The following is a 23,531-nucleotide window of genomic DNA, read 5'->3' on the forward strand; positions in this document are numbered from 1 at the left end:
CTAACCAGACACCATCATCTTCAAGTGCTACTAACATAAAATTTGGCGGTTATTTCTCATCGATTCTTACAAAAATTGAAATACAAATCATGGCTGATATAAATAAATGAAATTAGTAAAAGTCATAATTATTAAACACTTTTGGAATCACTTGTAACTGTTGATGATTTTACTCGGTATGTGTCCATCTTCTCATACAAGTTTGGTGTTTTGCTATAAAAATCGTCTAAAATAACGTTTTATCTAATAAATATTGCAGAATAAGCATAATGGACACTCCACTCTCCGAATCCAATTAAACTGGGATAGTCCATGTATTTTTTATTATTCCCATATTGCATGTGAACCCACATAAACGTTTATTTATGCAAAAAATCGACAAAAAGACATCAAAAGAATGATGAACGGTATCCCAACTGAACACCTCACCATCTTTTTTTTAACAAAAGCATCAATATAAATTTCTGTTTTCTAACAATTACACATGAGAAAACTTAATATGGCGTCATTATCAATACATTTCTTTATTGTCGATGTTTTGTCATCAGTGGGAAAATTTATTAAACAACGTACAATTCACGCATAGAACTATTAGAATTCGTGCCGATTATTAAAGCTTCGATGCATTTGAAAATTCATTTATAATTCATTAACTTTTAATGCTCAGAGAAGTATTAATTTGTGTAGATGACTTATTATGTTTGTACAAAGATACCAAGAGAATAGATTGAATGACAGAAAGCAAAGAATATTGTCAATCAGTAAACGACATTCGCACATTTAAAAGCAAAACATAATTTGGTCTTTATTAAAATGGTGAATGACACAACAATCAGAATCATATCTGCGCTTTAAATGAACAATATTTCCGGTAGAACATCTTCTCTATTCAGAGTCATAGATAAGCTTTGTTTTGGATTTCTGGCACGTATATTATTTCCCCGTCATTGATGAGTCCATATCAATTTCAACAGAATAAGTCGAATGTAATTGATTTGTTGTCAGTTTCATCCACTGGCCACCGGTCATATTAACATCAATGTTTTTTCACATTGTAATCACGATGCGACATTATTTAAGTAATATCTATGACCAAAAGAGTCAGTCAGTTCGAATGAGAAACAGCCTTATTTATACTGAAAACTTGCCCAGAATATAAGTCAAATGAATTTTATCTTATGTTAGATTATAAGAATTAAAAATGTCAGTTCTAATAAGAAACAGCCTTATTGATACTGAAAGCTTGCCCAGAAAAGAAGTCACTTGAATGAATCTTATCTTAATATCAGATTAAAAGAATTGAAAAGGTCAATTTAAATAAGAAACAGCCTTATTTATACCGAAAACTTGCCCAGAAAAGAAGTTAAATGAATTTTATCTAAATGTTAGATTATAAGAATTAAAAATGTCAGTTCAAATAAGAAACAACCTTATTTATACTGAAAACTTGCCCAGAAAAGAAGTCAAATGAATTTTATCTAAATGTTAGATTATAAGAATTGAAAATGTCAGTTCAAATGAGAAACAGCCTTATTTATACTGAAAGCTTGCCCAGAAAAAAAATCAAATGAATCTTATCTTAATGCTAGAATAAATTATAGTGTTATGCAATTTCCATGGAACTATTTCATCAAAACGTTTTATTAGATGGGTAATGGTCTTTCCTTCGAAGAAGTGTATCCTCAATAACATGTACGGTAATATTCCTGTAGCTTGCTGACACATTTCCTCTCTCAGTATCCTTCAACTATCATCATTTTCGATAAGGTGTTTTATACTATCAAATACTGTTTGTCCAAAAATAACAGCTCTGAATCATCATTGTTTTTTTTTATCAAAGTTTTCAAAAGAAAATGCAGAAAAGGAAGGTAATCGGTGTATTAGAATATGACACACTATTACTAAATACAATTGACACAACCTAAGGCAAGGAAACCGCTTTTTTTGCTGTTCGTCATCTGCATAGCACAGTGAGGTCTTTTTCATGGACATAAAAGGTTCTATGTCACTTCAAGTTAAGACAGCCGTTAATATCGTGTTTTGCTCCATGTTGATAATGGATAATTCTTTGCATTGAACCACTCAATTTTGAGGTCATATGCAAAATATCACCCTAAATGAATGAGCTGTGATTTCTTCTCTAATTTCTTTTTTCATTTAATACTGTAAAAACTAATAGAATACTGATGTAAAGAGAAATTAAAAACCAATTGTTCAGAGAACAATTGAAGGTCTTTCCACCAGTAAATATCTATTTTGATATTAAAATATTAAAAATCAGTCTAAAATGTCAGTTCCTATGGCTTTATGATGTATAGATATGAATTTTAAGCAAAGGTCATAATCTAGAACGTCAAATTTACCTCTGACCTTGACCTCAATTTCAAGGTCACAAACTGAGGATCTCAAATCAAAAGACCCTAGGTCTCTAATATGTATGGTAAATAAGTTATATCACTTTACGCATAATTTTAGATATGATAGGGGCTAAAACTCCTGTTTATTGACTACGCACCCTTTCAACCAAAATTATTAAGTAACGACATGTCGCAACTAACAATTTAGTAAAAATAATTTGTTGATATCTTATAAGGTTAATGAAAATTAGTGAAAATAAGCCAAAATCAAAAATTTAGAATATGACCTTGACCTTTGGCCTTGACCTAATTTTCATTTTTTTGGACCAAGGATCTATAATTGAAAGACCCTAGGTCTCTAATATTAATTTTAATTTTATTTTAATTTTATTAATTTTAATTTTATGGTTAATAAGTTATATCACTTTACGCATAATTTTAGATGTGATAGGGGCTAAAACTCCCATTTATTGTCTACGCACCCTTTCAACCAAAATTATTATGTTACAACATGTCGCAACTAACAATTTAGTAAAAATAATTTGTCGATATCTTATAAGGTTAATGAAAATGAGTGAAAATAAGCCAAAATCAAAATTTAGAATATGACCTTGACCTTTGACCTTGACCTAATTTTCATTTTTTTGGACCAAGGATCTCAAATCAAAAGACCCTAGGTCTCTATCACTTATGGTTTTCCAGTTTAAAATACATTTCAAAATTTCAAATACAAAAGGGGAACTAACTCTCATATGGAATCTCTATACGGCTTCGGTCAAAATGAAACAGAACATTCTGAGGATATAACGAGCAATTTGGTAAAATAAATTTGTCGTAATCTTTTACGGTTGCGAAGGAGAAGTGGACACAAGAAAAACAGATAACTCTTATAAGGGAAAGTATTCAGTTAAGCAGAGTTGGTTTCAAAAGCGTATACCTGTTTGATATCATATTCCAAATATCAAAGCGACATCTTGCGAAACAAAAAAACAGTGAAGGAAAAAAATTAGGCGGAAGAAAAAAAAATAATAATAATCAGAAGAAATCCAATAGGTCTTTCCACGGAAAAGTGGAAAGACCTAATTAAACAATTTCAGGGCGAAAAAAGTCTTCACTAATTTACCTTTTCAGAACATCAATCGAACGCTACCCCTTTATTTCTAAATCTTAATTGTATTTGACTACATGATACATCAATGAACTGACCAAACACTGATATCATCTGAATCATAAATCTATACCAAGCAAACAAGGGTATCTATACTTTTCATTACATTTAACATCACATATAACGTTGAATTGATTCCCTATCCAATACATTTGATTTTCAATAATTAAGTATTGCCTTTTGGATGAACATTACAATCCTCTATCTATAGAGATACATAGAAATTGATACACTCTAAAATGAATCGCAAATAGAAACTCATTAGAAGTTATTTTAATTTTATAAATAAATTAAATGATGTTTCAGTTCTAATGTAATTCATTGATTTGATATTTTAAACCAACCGATTCCTATCCATTAGCAAACATTATGAAATTTATCAATTAAATCAACAGAATTGAACATTAGAAACGTTCATTGCAACTACCAACGTAAATCATGTACTTCCGTTTTCTGTTTCTAAAAACTTTACCTGCTAATGGACAGATTACATTATACATGATTGAAGAATGAAGATACAAATGTTTTAAGAACCAATCTATGAATGCAGGTAAACAATCCACCCACCAGGAAATATTTAAACCAACACAGGTCAGAAGAGTTCAAGGATAAGATTGGTCCATCACATGACAACAAAAGGGGTAACACTCCAGAGTTAACTCTGAGAGAAATGACGTAAGACGACCTCGGCTATTCCGTTTAACCCCATCTGGTAATTTAAACGGTTGTTCTCGAATCACATGTCTTACGCGTTCAAATCACATGTATGTTTATCTGGAAGAAATGTCTGTTAATTTAACATTTTTATTAATTCTGACTAAAGTGTTTCCCCCAATGGTTGTCATGGCATTTTAGAATTAGCATAAAATGTTTATGATTTCGTTTAATCATTTCTTTCACGACCAAAACCATATTATTATTTCAGACATATTAGTGACAAAATGCAAAGCACAAAAAAAATACCATCTTCATCATGTTCGAAAATAGCTGAAGATGTCCCCACATTATAATTCTATGATAATATCACATTGAATTCTGCCTACCTAAGAGGATTATTGCTTTCATTTTGTTTTGATCCCTTGATATGATGATAAGTCTTATATGCTGTCATTTTATATCTCCCAGACTGTATAGAAAGAACATTTTGAATCTTAGTATTCCAGGAGATTTTAATCAGATTGAGTGAACTTATAGTATATATTTGATAAGGTTATTCTTTTGATCAAATTTATCTTCACTTATTTGAGGAATTTGGAACAGTTATCATTAATTATTTTACCTGTATAGCTTTTTCATATATATGTAGTAAAAGAAAACAAAATGAGTTTTGGGTTAATTCAGTGTTTGTACAATTTTGGTCAGGCATTCGAGTCAATAGTTATCAAAGGTACCAGGATTATAATGTAGTACGCCAGACGCGCGTTTTGTCTACACAAGACTCATCAGTGACGCTCATATCAAAATATTTATATGCCACAAAAGTACAAATTTAAAGAGCATTGAGGATTTAAACTTCCAAAAAGTTGTGCCAAATACGGCTAAGGTAATCTATGACTGGGATAAGGAAATCCTTAGTTTTTCGAAAAATTCAGTTTTGTAAACAGGAAATTTATAACAATGACCACCGTATTGATATTCATGTAAACACCGAAGTGTTGACTACTGGGCTGGTGATACCCTCCTGGACTAAACGTCCACCAGCAGTGGCATCGACCCAGTCAATTTAGATCTGTTCATTTTGAGTCCAGACTGCTCAGTAGATGTTATTTACCTGTACACATCAAAATCCTACTGCAATGTCTGAAACGCTTATAAAATTGAGATTGTCTGAATTTACCGCAGTGAATAAGTCTGAAAATTTACTGAAAGGATGAAATATTGATTAGCTGATGATAAAATGAAAATTTCCATTTAAGACTTAATATTTTCTGATTGTGAAAATAATAGAAAAAGAGGGTTTCAACAGGAAAGGATCTTCTGTCCAATGATGCAGGGTATATACAATTCAAAACATTGTTTTATTCTATGCGAATGTCTTACAAGTGAGAGGTTTCGTTAGATACAAAACCAGGTTTAAACCACCATTTTCTACGTAAGGAAATAATTATAGCAAGTCAGGAGTATGAAAGTTATTTTCCATTCGTTTCATGTGATTAAGTTTTCATTTTGTCTTTTGATAAGGGATTATCAGTTTTGAATTTTCCTTTTAGTTCGGGTTTTTGTTATTTTGCTTTTTCATATGTGAATGTGTGTGTAAAACATATTACATCGTTCATTTTTAGAAAAGTAGCTTATTTTCTATAGTAGGCATTATTTTTAAATTTTGAGAAATGGGGATCATTTCGTATTTGAAGAACAATGGCAAATGTTTATGTTATACTGATCACTTATTGCATGTAATAAGTTGTTTGATTTTTTAGGGAAATTTAACAATTTTAACATATTCTATCATATTAGTCTGATTTATAATAACCATAAACAGCTAAACGATCGATATTAAGGACCTCTTGCTAGTTCACTAGTTCCAATTTGCTTAGGGAAATTCAAATGGGAGATTACTTTACATTTGGATGTTTTGAAACACTTTGAATTTACAATAATTATAATTTTCTATACTCCTTCTATCTTACTTTTGTAATAAAAAAAATTGTAAATATACATACATGAAAATACGGATGTTTTGTTTGGTATTTAAGGGGGTAGACCTTGGTTCAGGGAGATAACTCTTTAAATCAGTTAAGCGTTTGTAAAAGTCAAGTTCATCCATGTATTTTAAGCATTTACCTGAAACAGATTTAAAATAATCTATGTAACCTAGAAGCTTAGAATATATTCTTAAAAAATGGTTGACATAAACGTACTGATGATTTTAAGAGTTATTTCCCTTAACCTAGGTCTACCTCCTTAATTCGATTGGTGAATATATGTATAAAGTAAAATAACAAAAATACAAAATTTCAAAAAGGAAAGGTCATTTCCTAAATGACAAAATCAAAAGCTCAAACATATCTAAGAAATGGAAAAACAACTGTCATAATCTTTACTTGGTATAGGTATTTCCTTTTAAGAATGTAGATTCAACTTAGTTTTATTTAATCTAGCTAAGGCCACACCAATTTGATTAATAGTTCTTTGGACAAAAGCTCCAAAAAATATGGGGCGAGCGAGCGAAATATTTTTGGTTGTAATAAATTCTTGAAAATGAGTTTTGTTGAGGCGGGTGCTCTAGTAGTGGAGCGAGCGGTATAATTTTTTTTAAATGTGCATTATAGAAATTTATGTTAAAAGTGGGTAACTTCAAAGAAAAAAGAGCAGAAACATGCTCTTACGCATATAATTTGATGTGTTTGTGCCTGCAGTACAGTCTATACCATACCAAACTTTCTGGTTTGCTTTGGTTTAGTATAATTTTGATTATTTTCGTCAAATAAGCTTAAACTGCGTGAATTTCTATTTAAAATCACACATGTGTATATATTAAGGAGGCAAAGCGGATAAAGTTTAGCTGGAGTAATTATGTTAGTTAGGTAAATATATTGTATGGAATAAAATTAAGCTATGTGTATATATAAAAAAAAGCCCTTTAAAAATATTCAATATCTTTGATACAGTTGTTTTCGTATATACTAGTGATTGTTTATTGGCTGCTTGGCATCTAGTTGGAACTATTTCTCCATAACAGGATCAACATAATGAGCGACTGAGGTGAATATTTCAACAACATCTTGAGTAAAATAGTTATATTGCTATGCATGTAGATCTCAGTGTAATGAAACATTCCCTTAAAATATATTGTACATTAAGTCATTAATCCACATTCACATGCATTATTTTGATTTGGCAAAATACATTTTCCTTTTGCCCCAGTAACCTGAAATGTATCTCAAACTGGAAGTGGTTGGACCAATAATACATGCCTTATTATTATTTGCAGGCCACCACCTCTTTGGTTTTGAATATCGGAACTCTTAAATTGTCCATTACAAAAGAGTTCTGAGTGTATGTCAATAAACTAACAAGGGGATATGGATTTTCAACAAAATTGGATTAATATGTCATTTTTTTTAAATCGTGTGAATATTAATATCAATTTCATCCAAGACAGATAGCTCTATCTTTGTCTGTTATAGTCCGAGATTACTCTGACGTCAAGCTGCTGTTTTGTCTGACAAGCTGGGACCGTTGGACAAAAACACCATATCTTGTCTGGCTAAACAGCCGTTGTACATCAGATTAATCTCGGACTATGTCTGTTGAAATAATGATCGGGAATGACAATGAGCAGTTCTAACGAGTACTGTTGTGATCGTGGTCGTCTAACAAAAGATTTTTTTATTTTGTCTTTTAGAACAGGTGAAATGAAATCTATTTCAAATAACTGTGTGTTTAATAACTACTTGTCCTATGCAATGATCTGACACAACTTCATGTTGTCATCACGATTTTTGACCTTTTATTAACAAATCGATTTATCACACGTGCGTTTGAATCAATCGGAGCAATATATGCACAAGAAAACGTCTATGAGAAAAAAAAATGTCAAGGATAAACTAATTTTTGAGCGGCATGCGGCCCAAAAATTTGCGGAAGTGGTAATATTTTTTTTTATTGAAAAGTCAATTTCTCCAAAACAGGAGCGGGAAAATCCAAAGAACTATTAATCAAATTGGTGTGGCCTAATCTCTCTCTTGTATGACAGAAAATGCACAACTTTTGTTTGATATTGAGGTCGATTGGTATATATATGTATGTATAAATGATGATTTTTGTGTATGCTATGCTGATATATTATTAAATTTAATGACTTGTGATTGATATTGAGTTCGATGTATGTATACATGATGATTTCCAGAACTGCCAAAGTGCTATGAATGTTATAACTATTCATCCCTTGGTTCTCCACAAAAGGTAACAAATCAATCGTAATTATATTAAGTGTCTACAATAATTATTGTAATATTATTTCCTCCTGAGAATCAAAGGAGTCTGCTGCAATTAGAATGGTACAAATATACATCAAATATCATCAATTTGACGGCAAATAGCACAAGGATTGCTTATTAATTTAGCCTATGCTGTTTTAATTAAATTGTTCTACCGGATGAAACAAAATAGAGATAAGACCTGTCTTTTATTTCGACAACACGATACCGTTTATGACGACAAATAGGTTTTCTTTGGTTTTCTAATAATATTAAGAGATTCTGAACAATCATCACAGTGATAGAGAGACAAAAAGATAACAAAAGGACATTCAAACTGATAAATTAAAAACCCAACGCAATGGCAAAAATTGAAATACGATGAAAAGCCAAACAAGTGAGATTCATATCAATATAAAAAAGAGTAGATGTTGTATTGTTGCCAATGAGACAACTATTCACCAGGGTCAAATATTGTGAATATAAGAATTTGAAGGTCATCGTACGGTCATCAAAAATGCTACAACAACTATACCGTATATTCGTCTTATAAGGGCCTTGCATGAAAAACGAAAACAATCAAACCTAAAAACTATCGCTGTAATTTATAACAATACAATTTATAAAAAATAAATACGACAGACCTGACCCAACGACAACAATTGAACCACAGGCTTCTCATGATCATATGATAATAATATCTTTTTTACTAAATTTGGAGTTCTGATATGGTTTCGAACAACGAATTTTTATAAAATTTTATGAAAGAGTTGTATATTTTTATGCGGTAATTGCAAATTTGAGACCATTCACAAAAAAGAAAAAAAACACAAAGAAAAGAAAACGTAAAATGGCAAAAACAAATAATTATAATTCATTATTATTAACTTTCATTTGCTTATATTCTCAGCTGAAATCAAATGTGCAAATATTTAATTTCATGCCATTTTACAACAAAACTAAGAGCAATCTAAACAATATAAAACGCACATTTTTGAAGGCCTACCTGAATAACATATTTGCAATATATTTCATGAAATATTCCCTTCATTTTCAACAAATACGACCATACGTACTTGCTAAATGGTATTCGTTGTTGCTTATCAGCATTAATATACCTAGATACATTAATGTTTATCAAATATTTTATATAATAATTTAGATAACATATTTCTTTTATTGAGATATTTTATCAAATTGTTATCTAAGATTCAATACATAAAGCTGGTATGAGCCTTGGTTAGCCATTACAACGGAAAGCTGTAACTCACCGCATTGTTTTTTGTGTAAATTGTATTGCCCGATCTTAATATTATGTGTTAAGGACGGCCTTTCTTTAATTCATGGTTTTTATTTGGACATTGTTGTCTCGCCTCGATTTTAAAATGTGTTCCTAGTACTGACTCTTGTGCACATAGAGAATACGTCAAAATCATCATACAAGATAAATGCAAACTTTACCTAGAGGTAGAAAACAACAGTGCTTCGATTAATTCAACAGTTTGTAAACCGCATTTTAAAATAAAATGAACACATCAGCGATATTTTATTTCAAAACAAAAAAAAAAGTTGGTGATATCCTTGGTGATTTGAAACGTCAACTAACACTGTCATCTATAAACTCATCAATGATACCATTTTTTATACTTTATACAGGTATGAGGTTTTTATTAACCGGATTTTTGTGACAAAAGTGTCGGTTATTGATTTGGGGGATGTACGGCGGGCGGGCGGTCGGTCGGGCGGGCGGGCATACGGGCGGCAATCAAATGTTGTCCGTGCATTAACTCATAAACCGTTCAACCAAAGCTTTTAAAATTTTAATATGTTGTTACTGACAACTAAATGAAGGTCAAGTTTAATAATGGCGATTTTGACTTTTACCGTTCAGGAGTTATGGTTCTTGAAAGATTGAAAAATGGAGTTTCCAGTCGTGTCCGTGCATTTACGCATGAACTGTTCTACCTTAGCTTCCCAAATTTTAATATGTTGTTACTGATGACAAAATGGAGGTCAAGTTCAATAATGGCGATTTTGACTTTTACCGTTCAGGAGTTATGGTTCTTGAAAGATTGTGAAATGGCGTTTCCATTCACGTTGTTGCATTTACTTATGAACCATTCAATCTAAGCTTTTCAAATTTTAAGATGTTGATACTGATGATAAAATGGGGGTCAAATTTGATATTGACGATTTTCACTTTCACCATTCATCAGTAATGGTTCTTGTGATATTGCCAGGACACAAATAAATATTAATAAATCCGGTTTGCTGTCGTTGTGACAGCCTCTTGTTTACTCTCATTTTAAAGTACTGACATCATTTACATTCTGTCTGTATACATTTCTATATTCATACATACAGAACGGCTGATTTCTTTTATTTTTGATTGTTGTATGTGGTGGTATGTTATTTGATACAAATTTGATGCCAGATTTTGAAGAAATGAATCTGTTGCTAAAATCTAATTTGTTCAGTTTGTCGGTACAAGTAATTAAAAGAGACAGAATTTACACAGCGTCTTTACAAATCTTTGTACATACCGTGGGCATTGTTATTGGAATATACGTTTACTTGCGCATGTTATAAGACAATATAGCCTACGGATGATTTAGATTAAAACTGACGATGTTCTAGATTAACGGAAATATTACTAGATAGAAAGTCCCTGTAGGTTCGGGTAGATTGATTAAGTTTTCCTATGCTATGCAGAGAAGACTGATTTCCTTTGAATTAGGTCTCTCGGGTCCCAGAGAGCTTAGTAACGACATAAAGAATTACAGTTTAAGAAGAAATATGTGCGAAACTAAAAGCGATAAATATCTTGTAATAATGCATTCACACAAAATATATGGAGTATGCAAGTTTGTCTTGTAGGCAATAGCAACAGACTGCTTACGTCATCATCAATATATCTTTCTTATTCAAATTAACAGTTGTTTAAAAACAATGCAACAAATTTGTGTCGACGCGTTAATAAGTTTTTTTGTTAATAGTGATTAAACGAAGAGGTACTTTAACCTTTTGGCAGCATACTTCTCCTTAGAAGTCATATTCACTGTAAATGATATTTTTCTTCAACGTTTAAAAACACTAAATAATTTTCATATATAAGGTAATAATTTAATTTTGGATGTAACGCGTCTGCTGATTGGCTGACGTTATTTTGTTATGAGCCCATAGACATAATTTAGTCATGTGACCGTGACGTCATCAACGTTTTTTCATGGTTTTCTACGGTTTAAAATGGAATTTAGAATTAAATTATAAGAAATGACTGTAATATTTTTTCTGTCTATTCGAAATAACATACGCGCGTTATTCAGTGTGCACCAAATTTTTTATGTTATTTCTTCATAGACAGAAAAAATATTACAGTCATTCCTTAATTGTAATTTCTCATTTACGTCCATGTCTGAGCCATAGCTAAACAAATTGTTTAAAAGTTTCAACAAGTGAACAGAGAGTTAATTCATTTGATGACTTTTGTAGAAAATTATTCTGATCTGGCATACGAAATTGTTAGCCTGGTATCTTAGATGTGTTTTTTTTTTTTTTATTATTTTTAATTTAATTATTCATTCAATGTAATATTATTAATGATACAATTTGTAGTCTTCGTGTATATTTTCTATTCTCTTGTGAATATCGCTTCACATCAGAACTGAAGGATGAAGTATTGATATGGTTATAAAGCATCCTTTTGTAAAATAGGCTTTTACTCTAAGTCAGTAAAAACCCAATGAGATGTATAACAAAACATAAACCATTTCATAAACGGGTCATTGTAAGGCTTTTAAACCCCATCAATAATAATCATGACTACATAAGATCATGATAGGATCAGAACAATACCGATTTGCAGCTTGGAATGTGATGAGTACTAGATATATTGGTAAAACTATTTTGTAGTCGATATACAGACGAACACTTAATTGATCTGGATGGTGTTGACAAGGAAAACATTATTTTATTTAGTCCGACATTATACGCATGTACCTTTCTTATTAATGACTTAATAGGACGTAGAACACGCCGTATATAGAAACATTTTAAGATGCATTAGGAACTAATCAAAATGTATTTGATGTCTGATAGAAAAATATTTTCATAGATGTTTACATTGATCTCAGAAGCAAATATAAAGCTTAATACTTGTTTTTTTTCTATTTTCAATGTATTGATGAGTGCAAACAACGTAATAGAAATTCTATGATTCTATGTTTTAAATTTGCTATTTTTCAACGATTATTGCACAACTTTTGCATATAATTTTCCTTAAGTTATTCAGAACCATTTATGTGGTCTGGGGATCCGTGCTAGACTCGAGTGCGTAGGTGGACTTTCTGACTGAAAAGTGATTGTTCCTTTATGACATATAGCACGACATTTTGGAAGTAACGGAAAAGTCTTGTTGGCTTGATGTAAAAATAATGTTTCCATGTAAGGTGACATAATTTCCTTAACAAGCATTTAAAATCAAACTAAACCGTTCTCCATTTAGAATGTCGTCCTGACTATGAATATTTCCCAATGCATTTAAACGTAAACTATCCATCCATTATCTTAAAACTATTCCCAAGTGATTTATCTTACATCGTACTAGCATATTTGTATCTAGTTTTAGTCTTGTTATAACTAGAACAAACAATAAAACCAACCTTCACATTGTGTATAAAAACCTTTAATGTAGTTTAATTAAGCAGGTATGTAGTCGAGTTATGTAAGCTAATGAAATAAACTTTAAACAAACTCCGATAAAGTTCCTGGTATATATGATGAGTTTATTCTACTCTCTTACTTTATACAGTGGTTTATATGAGCTTATCCACCTGTTCTGAGTAAAATAGCAATCTGAAACTTTAAGAATATAAATGGAGTGTTCAATAGTGGAAAATCACTCAAAAAAAACAAACGGACTATTATATATCTAGAAATCATCATAATCTTAAACAATAGAAACATGTCTAATCGTATGAGAATCTTTAAATCATCTTTAGTTTGAATAAGACAAAGACTTTCCAAAATCAACCGTTAATGCCAAATTCCCTGAGTACTAACAGATTATGATACAAGAAAAAAAGCACTGATCAGGTACTCATTTTTCAATTTTGTACTTGGGTAACACTTGTATTAGAGCACTCAATCCATCTATTTTATTCACGATCAATCGAATGATAAAAGTACGTTCAATTGAAAAATCCATTAGGGAAACCCCTCAATTGTTTAATTTCCTTTTTTCCGAAATATGTATAAATTTTTCCATTTTAATTGATAATTTCTCGACAAAATTAGCATATCTTCCTACGTTTTTAGATAATATTAAAAACGGGATTTCGTTTTATAACATACACAAAATAGACGTGTTGTAGGAATATTCGATATACATATCCCGGTAGTAATCAATTATGTGTTGAGATGCTTTATCTTTGATATTGTTATATTTATTGAAACTGTATACATACTTTTTTGAAACTGTATACATAATTTTGAATTGTATGACATATTCAAAGTGTTGTGTACTAAGAATAGATAACCATAGCTGTTTTTTGCAAAACCGTTCGGAATCTATTTTAGTCCTCGATGTACCTCAAACTTGCTTTATTGTCCCTTAACCTTTTTTATTTGAACGTCTCAGATGAGACGTACTTCCTTTTTTTAGCTGGGCATCGTAGATGAGTCTGTGTAGATGAAACGTTCGTCTAACATACAAGAATATTAGCCTCGTGTCCTCAATTGTTTTTTGTTTTGTTTTCATAGTATACGTATATGTACAAATGATTCTTTTTAAATCATTATTCAATATCTATACGTTTCTAATTAGTTTTTTTTTCTATTTCTATCTTTATCCACGTAACTTTTAAGTAAAACATTTAATTTACCTTTGACATATTTTGACAGATATTTTACATTAACACATTAAGAGATTATAGTAACGTGATGCAAAGATGAATCGGAAATATTAGTAGTACAGTTCCTTTTGAAATGTTTACAATGCAGTTGTATCTCGACGTTGAAATCTTTTCAATGTAAACTATATAATGGTTATATTCGTGTCAATCTGTGGTATTCTATAGGTGCTAGATAATTAAAGGATTTGTTTCTTTCCTGTTGTTTAAAGCAAAATGAACTAATGATTTGTGTTGATAAACGTCTTGCTGAGCAGACGTCCTTAACGAGACAGAGCGCAACGTGATTGACATGGTTATATTAAGGAAAATAGCGTGAATGTTACAATATAGAACTTATATATCCACTCTTGACTCCGTAGTACATTAACCGCCATTATTTAAATAAAATATAAACCAGGCTGGATATCGGTCAATTAAGATAAAAATGCACGTATAATACTGAGGGTTTGTGATTCGTGACTTCTTCCATTCGGAAGTAAAAATCATATCACGTGTTATTTTTCTATGCATCTGTATAGTCTTTTGCACAAGCGAATTATACACTGATTTTTTTTTAAATTGTTGAACATTCAGAATAAAACTTATTCGTTTTTATTTTATTACTGTTTTATTCTCATTCTCTTAAGCTTTGTACTTGATTTGACCTTTCTAAATTTTATGAACATTTGCATTTTTATAAACGATGAAACGACTGTAATAGTAAAACAAAATTAACATACCCAGTGTTGTTCTTAAGACACACTCTATTTCTTGACCACAGTTTAATGGTAGGTCATTAAATTTGAATAAACCATAATAAAACTTTTTTTTATTTAAAAAGTATAAGATAGGAAAATGGCAATTTCAAGGTAGGTAGTGCACATTCGATTTAATTTTCTTTTTTAAAAGATATGTTTTATCAAACGATTGCCATGGACACAAATGCATGTTTTATTCACTTTATTACCTCACAAATAAGTAGCCAATGTGGATTAATTGTCTGGAAATTCAAACAGGAAATTGCCTTTGATTACTGATTGATCAAATATTGTTGCTTTTTCTAATTACGGTTTGGATCAATTTACTCAGTCTACTTTTGTTTGATCAACATAAATTATGCTCTTATGTAATATTGAATGTTGACTTCATTTTTCAAATGTATCCATTAAGAGCAGACAAAGAAGCTTTTAGCGCTAAAGTGCACATAAAAATTTATAATAGCACTATATATTTTTTGTATATTTTACAGGTCAATGATTTATTTAATACTTTTTCACTAATTTATAGAGTAATACCAAACAATGCCATAGATAAAGTCAGGCATTACATACATGGATAGTATTTAATTGTTTCTTGAGTATATTTATTTTTAAAGAAGTATTGTATAGAAGCTTGCGTGGTAGACAGCATATTTACGGTATGAAAATATTAGATGTTGAAGGATTTTTAATTAGGCAACAATTCATTATAGATGTAAAGGATACATATTATTCAAGATTGTATCGGGACACAATTTCGACGCAGCCGGTGTCGCTCCAATTTGAGTTCACATAATTTTCTCTGTTTTATTCATGTTTTTTTTTTTAACCTTTTTGTGCTTCATTGGTACATATTGGTTTGTTTTTATGTAATAAAGATTATAACACTATGTCGACTGCTGTATCTCTATGTTTGACATTAATACCTTTTATAAAATTGAGAATGGAAATGGGAAATGTGCCAAAGAGACAACAACCCGACCATAGAGCAGACAACAGCAGAAGGTCACCAACAAGTCTTCAATGTATGTCTGTTTGTTTTCTTCACACATCTTTGTCAATATAATTAAAGTTGATGCGACTCTCATACAAGGGACAGGTTTAGCGCTAGCTATAAACCAGTTTTAATCTACCGTTTTCTACATAAGAAAATGCCTGAACCAAGTAAGGAATATGACAGTTGTTATCTATTCGTTTGAGCTTTTGATTTTGCCATTTGATTGGGGATTTTATGTTTTGAATTTTCCTCGGAGTTCGGTATTTTTGTGATTTTACTTATTATTAATTGTATATTCTGAATGGATTTTTTTCTGATTTGAACTACTGTCGCCTCCAATATATTACTTGTTATAAATTTTGAATTTTTGTGACTCGACAATGATAATTGTATTTGAATCTTTATAGTATGAGCGTTTAGTGTTCATGCAACACAGATGTTTAGGTTGCTTTTTATGCTTAAGTAAAGTTTCCTGTGTAGTGTTTTTGATGATTTTTGTCATTCGTTTCATCGTTTCCATTTGATCCGTTATTGTATGTTTTGGTTTGACTTATTATTTTTGTTGATTTCCCTTTGTTTATTTTTTTTTTTTTTTTAATAGCCGCGTATTAAAGAATTCGTTAATGAAAATGAAAATTGCAGGATTCGAGCGCCTAAGATTTGATTGTATAACCAACTTTATTTCCTTATTGGGTAAATTTTAAATCATTTTCCTAGAAAACATACCTTGCTAGTATTCTTTTATTTGTCTCACTCTTGTCAATTCATTTTTTTCCCATAACATAAATCCTTCTACATTTATGTTTTCCATGGATTCAACAATATGTAATATAAATGTCAACAAAGATTTTCTGGAACTTAAGAAATGGCATCCTGTAGAGTTATGTCGGTCTTTAAAAGTTATTGATTTTCTACATTTCTTGACATATTAATGTAATAAAGCTATATATTTTGACAATACGATGACAGGGGGAATTTTTGTCTCAATCAATTTTCAATTGACTGTCAGCAGACGTGTCATTACGGCAAAACCTTCGATAAAATGATTGTCATAATGGTTATTGTTTTCTCTCAATAGATGATTAAGCGCTTTGTATTAATCTTCAAGTTGACGTAGAAAATTGGCCAGCTGGTACATTCTCTTAAAACGACCAATTGATAAAAACTGTTGCTTTCAAAATAGTCTAGCATATCTTGAAACAATATATTACTTCAATAATTTATTTGTTTGTAATGTTACTGTTTTTGTTAATTTAAGTATTTCTGTTTAATATCGATTCCTGAAATCAAAACGATTCTTCAAACCAACAGTTCTATCTTTTGATCGTTTAAAGAGAATGCTACTATTTTGTTTTTGTTTTTCTTCTTTTTCCAGGTAGTTGGACTCTTTTATCTTTCCTTCTGCAGTAAACGAAAAGAACATCTCCAAATTGATTATGAGTGTATGAATATCCAGTGATCTGTTTTTCTCCTTAGCAACACTGCTGCCAACCATCTTTGAAGAATGATTCAAAAATTCTGTTATTCCTCCGAGTTTCCTTTTTCATATGTCACTTTGGATTATTTTTCCAGGATTGCAATCAGCATCATGATTAATCAACTGCAAGGGAATACATATAGTGTAAATTTAAAATGAAATTATATTTCGACTGTTTATTTGAACTTCTGGAGTCATTATTTGGTGCTTCATTCTATTTGTCTGATGTCGGAGTAAGAAAAATACTATAATACGATATTCAACATTTCTAAAAAGATAAAGCTCTAAATATGTGGTCCTGCAGTCCATATACCTCAAGTTTTAGCTCGAGTAGAAAAATATTTACGTTTTCATTCGCACGTTGGGTTTATTTATAGTCATGATTGTGTTCTTGTTTGACAGAATTTTATCGCGTGTGTGCTCCCATTAATGCCTTTAATTTCAAAAAACAAATTAACTTTGCTGTGTTTTCAATTTTGAAATACTTCTATGTGTGTTTTGTGGTAATTGTAGTATGAAATACAACACCCTTCACGCTACATGAGTAATGTGCTTTGAAAGAGAACATTTGTATTGCGTTTTTATTATTGTGTTTATAAATAAATTGCACCTTCGTTATCTAGCTAGAAAAGCATTATGAATATGCACATCTTTTAAAACAAAATGAAAAATGTGATAACATATAATCATGATTTCTAATGATAACAAATATGACATTCATTTCAATGTTATATGTTAAGTTTTATTTCATTGGTAAAGTCATGACAACATAAAAGTTTAAATGCGGATAAACTGCGATGACGTCACGAGTTATAATTCCTACACAAGCGAACTGCTTCTTCAAGTGTTCTTAAAATGTTTAATCTGGGAATAATTTACATTGCATTTATTGGAATTGTAGGTTATGAATATTATTTTTACATTGATTTTAGACGAACAAAGAGGCAACACTGCTTTAAACTCACAAACTTAACAAAAAGTGTTTTGGGCTATTGTTGCTGCATCGGTTGTGAATCAAAGCATCCTTCAAGTAACCTTACAAATCTCTAATGGATAGCTGTATTATTGACGATGATGAAACATCTCCTTATTTTATATTGATCACAATAATTAACAAAAAAAAATTAAAAAACTTATGAGAACTAAAATTGCAATTGTTTTTCACCAAGCAATGAATTTGTTCAAAACTTTTTACTAGCATTTTGCAACGCATTAAATGAATGCATTTGAACAGCTGTAGCATTTACAAACCTTAATTGAGAAGGTCCTATTATTTTCAGAAGTTGTTACGATTAACCGTTTCGCCATCAACAATAAGGAAAGGCCCATACTGTAAAGAAAATATCAAATATTGCTGAAAATAAAGTATTACACAATTAAAGTTTAGTATGGCGTTCATTATCACTGAACTAGTATATATATTTGTTTAGGGGCCAGCTGAAGGACGCCTCCGGGTGCGGAAATTTCTAGCTGCATTGAAGACATGTTGGTGACCTTCTGCTGTTGTCTGTTATATGGTCGGGTTGTTGTCTCTTTGACACATTCCCCATTTTCATTCGCAATTCTAAAGGTACTGCAAACTTTAAACCCATTTCAACAACAAGCATAAAAGGCTAGATTTTGAAAAATAATTTTGTCGTCCCAACCGAGACCTCAATTTTTTCTGAAAATGTTGTTGCTGAATTTCAGAAGAAAGTAATACTTTATGAACGTGCGTGCGTCTGGCAAAGTTTTTTATATTTATCTTCACCGGGAACTCTTAAACTCAAAGCATTTATTAGTCATGCATAAATACCTTAAACAAGAGGAGCTATATAACCAAAAATGGACATAAAAGTACAACCATGTTCATGTAAGATCAACTTTGTTAGAACCTTATCTCTTCACTTTATTGTTAAACAGCAATAACTGCGTGTTTTAGACATAAAATTATATAAATTTTCACCTTTATCCACTCTACAGATATTCTTGATATTCTTTTGTTAATGTCAAACGTTAACGATTATATTTTTGTTTTGTCTGAAACAGTGATTAGAAGTTAATTGAAATGCAATGAGTCACATTTGAAATTTTCACTCTATGCCAGTTCCAGCGTACTCTGAATAGATATTAAACACTACTTAGGCTTAATTCCTGCTTTAAAACGAAATTGATGTATTTGTCAATTATATTTCATAAATATTCTATTATTTTAGTTTGTAATTAAAAATCAATGTTATAAAGCAGTTTGATGCTTTGTTTGCAGCTGAACAAGTTTCATTTCATGGTTGAGGTTCGCAATATTGAAAGCATCTTGCTATGGCTACGAATCGTAACGTAACTGTTTATGGACAAGTTAAGTACAAATGATCTTTCTCATAAATAGGAATAAAGATATTTGATAAATTAGCCCTGAATCCGTATGGCGTCTTTAAGACTACTTCTTGGACAAATCTTATTGTCTTCATAAACAACAACTTTTACCTGGAAAAGGTGCTAAATAACACTGTGATATTAATTTCAAATTCAATGGAATTAGATGGATCTTGTGATCGTGCATTGAATATAATGAGATAGAATCGAAAACGACCATTCTCTCGTATTCAATGAAAACCAGTGTTATGTGACAAGGCAATTATTTTGTTGAAATTTTTTTTGTTCTAGACGTTACAGTGTAAAGTAAAACTGCATTAATTTAATTGTTTTCATATGAAATAAAACAAAAGGATATGACTGTGTTAACAAATAATATTTACGTTTGACATTGGAAATAAAGACCATTTTCTGAAGAATTGAAAGTTAAGGTAGTTTAAAGTTGTGTGAATACATTGAATTCTATAATATAGACAGAAATCAATTCATCATGCATAGAAAGCCAAAAGATGTATTAAGAAACCTTGTAACTTTTCATTGAGTAGGCTTTGAAAATGTCAAGCTTTATTGATAGCAAAGTCATTTACCGGTAACAAATTAGATTGGCGAAGTCCAATGTTCAATGACAGTATATTCAATAACAACAAAAGCTAACATCAATCGTTTACCTGAATAAAGACTGGTATGGGAAGTCTACTTAGAGAAGTTCTACGGTTGACGGATTTCAAGTAAGTTCTGAAAGAATCTTATTCTTTGAAGTTCCATTTACAATGATGTTCTTCTGTTGTCAATTTCCGGACGCCATGTCATGTTCTTCCCGTTTTTTATTTGATTTTTATTATATCTTTTTCATTGATGGCCACAATGAAAGAAAACAAGCAGCATTAAGAAAGAAAATTAGGTTGCAATTTATTCAAATTTTATCAAGCATTGTTATATATTGTAAATGAAACTAAAACACATTTTCAAAGATGAATTAAAATCTAGCCTTCTTCGTCTTCAAATTTTTTCTTGTTTTCATTTCAAACTGTAGATAATTCATATGATAATTGAAGTTTTTTATTACAAGCTAATTTAAAATTTTGACCCTATTTTATTGTTTGGCAAGAATTATTTACACAGTTAATGAAGTGTGGTGCTTCGTAATCACAGGATGTGCAATCCTTTGAAATAACCCTTTTGTTTCGTGATATTCGTGCTGTTCAAACTTTAAGTTAGTTTTCTGTTTAATGGTTTGTGAACTATTTTTTGTCTTTTAATATTTTTCTCGTGGGATTGTTTTTTTCCATGAAATGTTAATAATTAAACAAATAAAATTTTGAAGACACACTTGTATTTATGTCTTCAGTATGAAGAATGCAAATTACACTTTGGTATTTCTTTGTTTACCGAAAAGCCGATTATATAAAATACTCTAATTGAGCATGACTTTTAAAAGTTACTGGGAACTAAAGTACAGATAATCAAACATCAGTATATTGTATGCATAGTTTTTTTTTTCAAATTGTTTACCTTTTCTCAAATACTTTAAACTTGAATGAATGAGAAAACGTGTTATGAAAACATTGGATTATGTTACGGACAATATTATGTTGTGCGTTGGGTGTCTTTTTCTTGTGACATTTTGTTGTTGAGGTGTATGTTCATATTTCCTCGTAAGCAATATCCTACAACTGCTTTTATCCAAATAATTCATAAGGTACATATCATATATAACATCCAAAATAAGTAACTTTGACATTTCCCCGTTTCCATTCTCAATTCTATTTCATATAAATTGTGTCTACATACTTCAAGGGTTCATTTCAATGCAATTTGTTTTGTATGTTATTGCATTGGTCTCCATACCAATAACATTAACCTTGCAAGCTCAACGCCCCATTATTTTTATTTTATTTTCAGTTTTTATTCTCCATATTTTCTAATTAAAAATCGTTTGGTCACCACAGACAAGTATTTATGAGTACTCTTGCAATCTGAAAGACTATACATAATTAATAATAAATGTATAAATTGCATGATTATAAAGTATTAAGTGAATATCAATTGATTAGAAGCGTCAGTATGACTGTTGATAAGAAGATTCCTGTTCAAACCACATTATTAACAGGATGTTGTTGTCTCTCTGCCTTCTTTAACATGCATTATTTTTCTTCATTATATAAAAAATATCCTGTAATAAAGCACATTTCAATAAGTAATAAAATGAAAAGGCACGGGGATAAATCCATTTTATTGGGTTGGGTTTTTTTTTTTGTTTTCAAAACTTGTGTCCTTGAAAATATGTTTTATTTCAAATCTAAAATTTCACATCATAGTTATAAAAAATTATGAGAGGAAAATGTAAATCTCATTTTACAGCATCGATAAATGTATATAAATTTCACAATCATCTTGTATTTTATATACATTGTTTATAAGTTCATCTCCCTCATACTGAACTATTATCAGGAATATTATCAATTATAAAATTCTATTCGAATATCTTACACGTGAGATGATTAGTTGGCTATAAAACTAGGTTTAAACTACTTTTTACTACAGAAGGAAATGTGTGTAGCAAGTCAGGTATATGACAGTTGTTTTCCATTCGTTTAATGTGTTTTAGCTTTTGATTTCGCCATTTGATAAAGGACTTTCCGTTTAAAAATTATCCTTGGAGTTCGGTTGTTTTTCTATCTTATTATTTAATCTTTGTTTTTGTTTCTTTTACTCTTATATTTCTTTCCGTAAAAAATAACACAACTCTATCTTGAAATAAAACAAAGTAAAATCTAACGCTTTTCATAACTTATCAAGATATTTATATAAAGCTGAAAATGATTACTCAAAATAAAGCTCTTCTTAGTGGATTTTAACTGCGATTTAGAAGGAGACAATGCCACTATCGAAATAAAAGAGACATTTGCAATAAATAGTGCATTGTAAATCCTTGCAATCCGCTTGTCATACGTTGATTACAGCTATGAAACGCAATCTTATTCAACTCTTTAAGAATTATTACTCTACGTAAAACTGTTTAAATATTGTCTAGAAACGCTTCGCTGGAACTGCATTGAGAAAAGCGACAATTTAACAACATTAAATTAGCAAAGACTTAGTAGGGTTGTTCTTAAGCGCTTAACGGAAATTGACAATTTAAGACCAGAAATAGATTTATGGATAAGGTTTGTTTCTGTCGCATCGAATTTTGATACGTTTGTAACTTGGGAAATTTATAGTGACAAGTTCTGAATCAAACCAGGCATTTGAGGTGACATTTTACTAAGTTTAATAATTAATACTTTTGTTATATCACAGTTTTCTATCTTAGTTTAGTCGAGTATTAGAACGTTAAGCATATAGATTTATGAGGTTATTGTTGTTGGCATGTACAACGCTTCACAATGCTTTTCAAATGAATAATGGTTTTTTAAAAGTAGAACATATCTACATCAATAAACACTAATGTCAAATAAAATATATCTTAACATTGCAAAATAACATTTTTGCAGTTTTTTCCTATGTTGTACTGTTGTCCATCATGTTAGAAGAGGGTAGAGCGCGCTCGAACACGTTAAACTCTACTGGCATCTTTAAAAATGCCTACCTCAAGTTAAGAGCCTGTAA

General features: G+C 30.5%; 1 protein-coding gene across 2 annotated transcripts in view; it reads left to right on the forward strand.

The window, feature by feature from the left end:
- LOC143082990 (vesicular glutamate transporter 1-like) overlaps positions 1-23,531 on the forward strand; it is a 64,097-nt gene that overhangs the window by 10,961 nt on the left and 29,605 nt on the right. The window contains exon 2 of one of the 2 annotated variants that reach the window (XM_076259069.1): positions 15,180-15,207. The exons of the other annotated variant lie outside the window; for it this stretch is intronic. Within the exon in view, the coding sequence (XP_076115184.1) occupies positions 15,194-15,207 (14 nt within the window). The 5' untranslated portion in view covers positions 15,180-15,193. The remainder of the gene's footprint in view (positions 1-15,179; positions 15,208-23,531) is intronic. 2 annotated transcript variants of the gene reach the window in all.

This window comes from Mytilus galloprovincialis, chromosome 7, assembly GCF_965363235.1.
Source record: "Mytilus galloprovincialis chromosome 7, xbMytGall1.hap1.1, whole genome shotgun sequence".
NCBI classification, from domain to species: domain Eukaryota; kingdom Metazoa; phylum Mollusca; class Bivalvia; order Mytilida; family Mytilidae; genus Mytilus; species Mytilus galloprovincialis.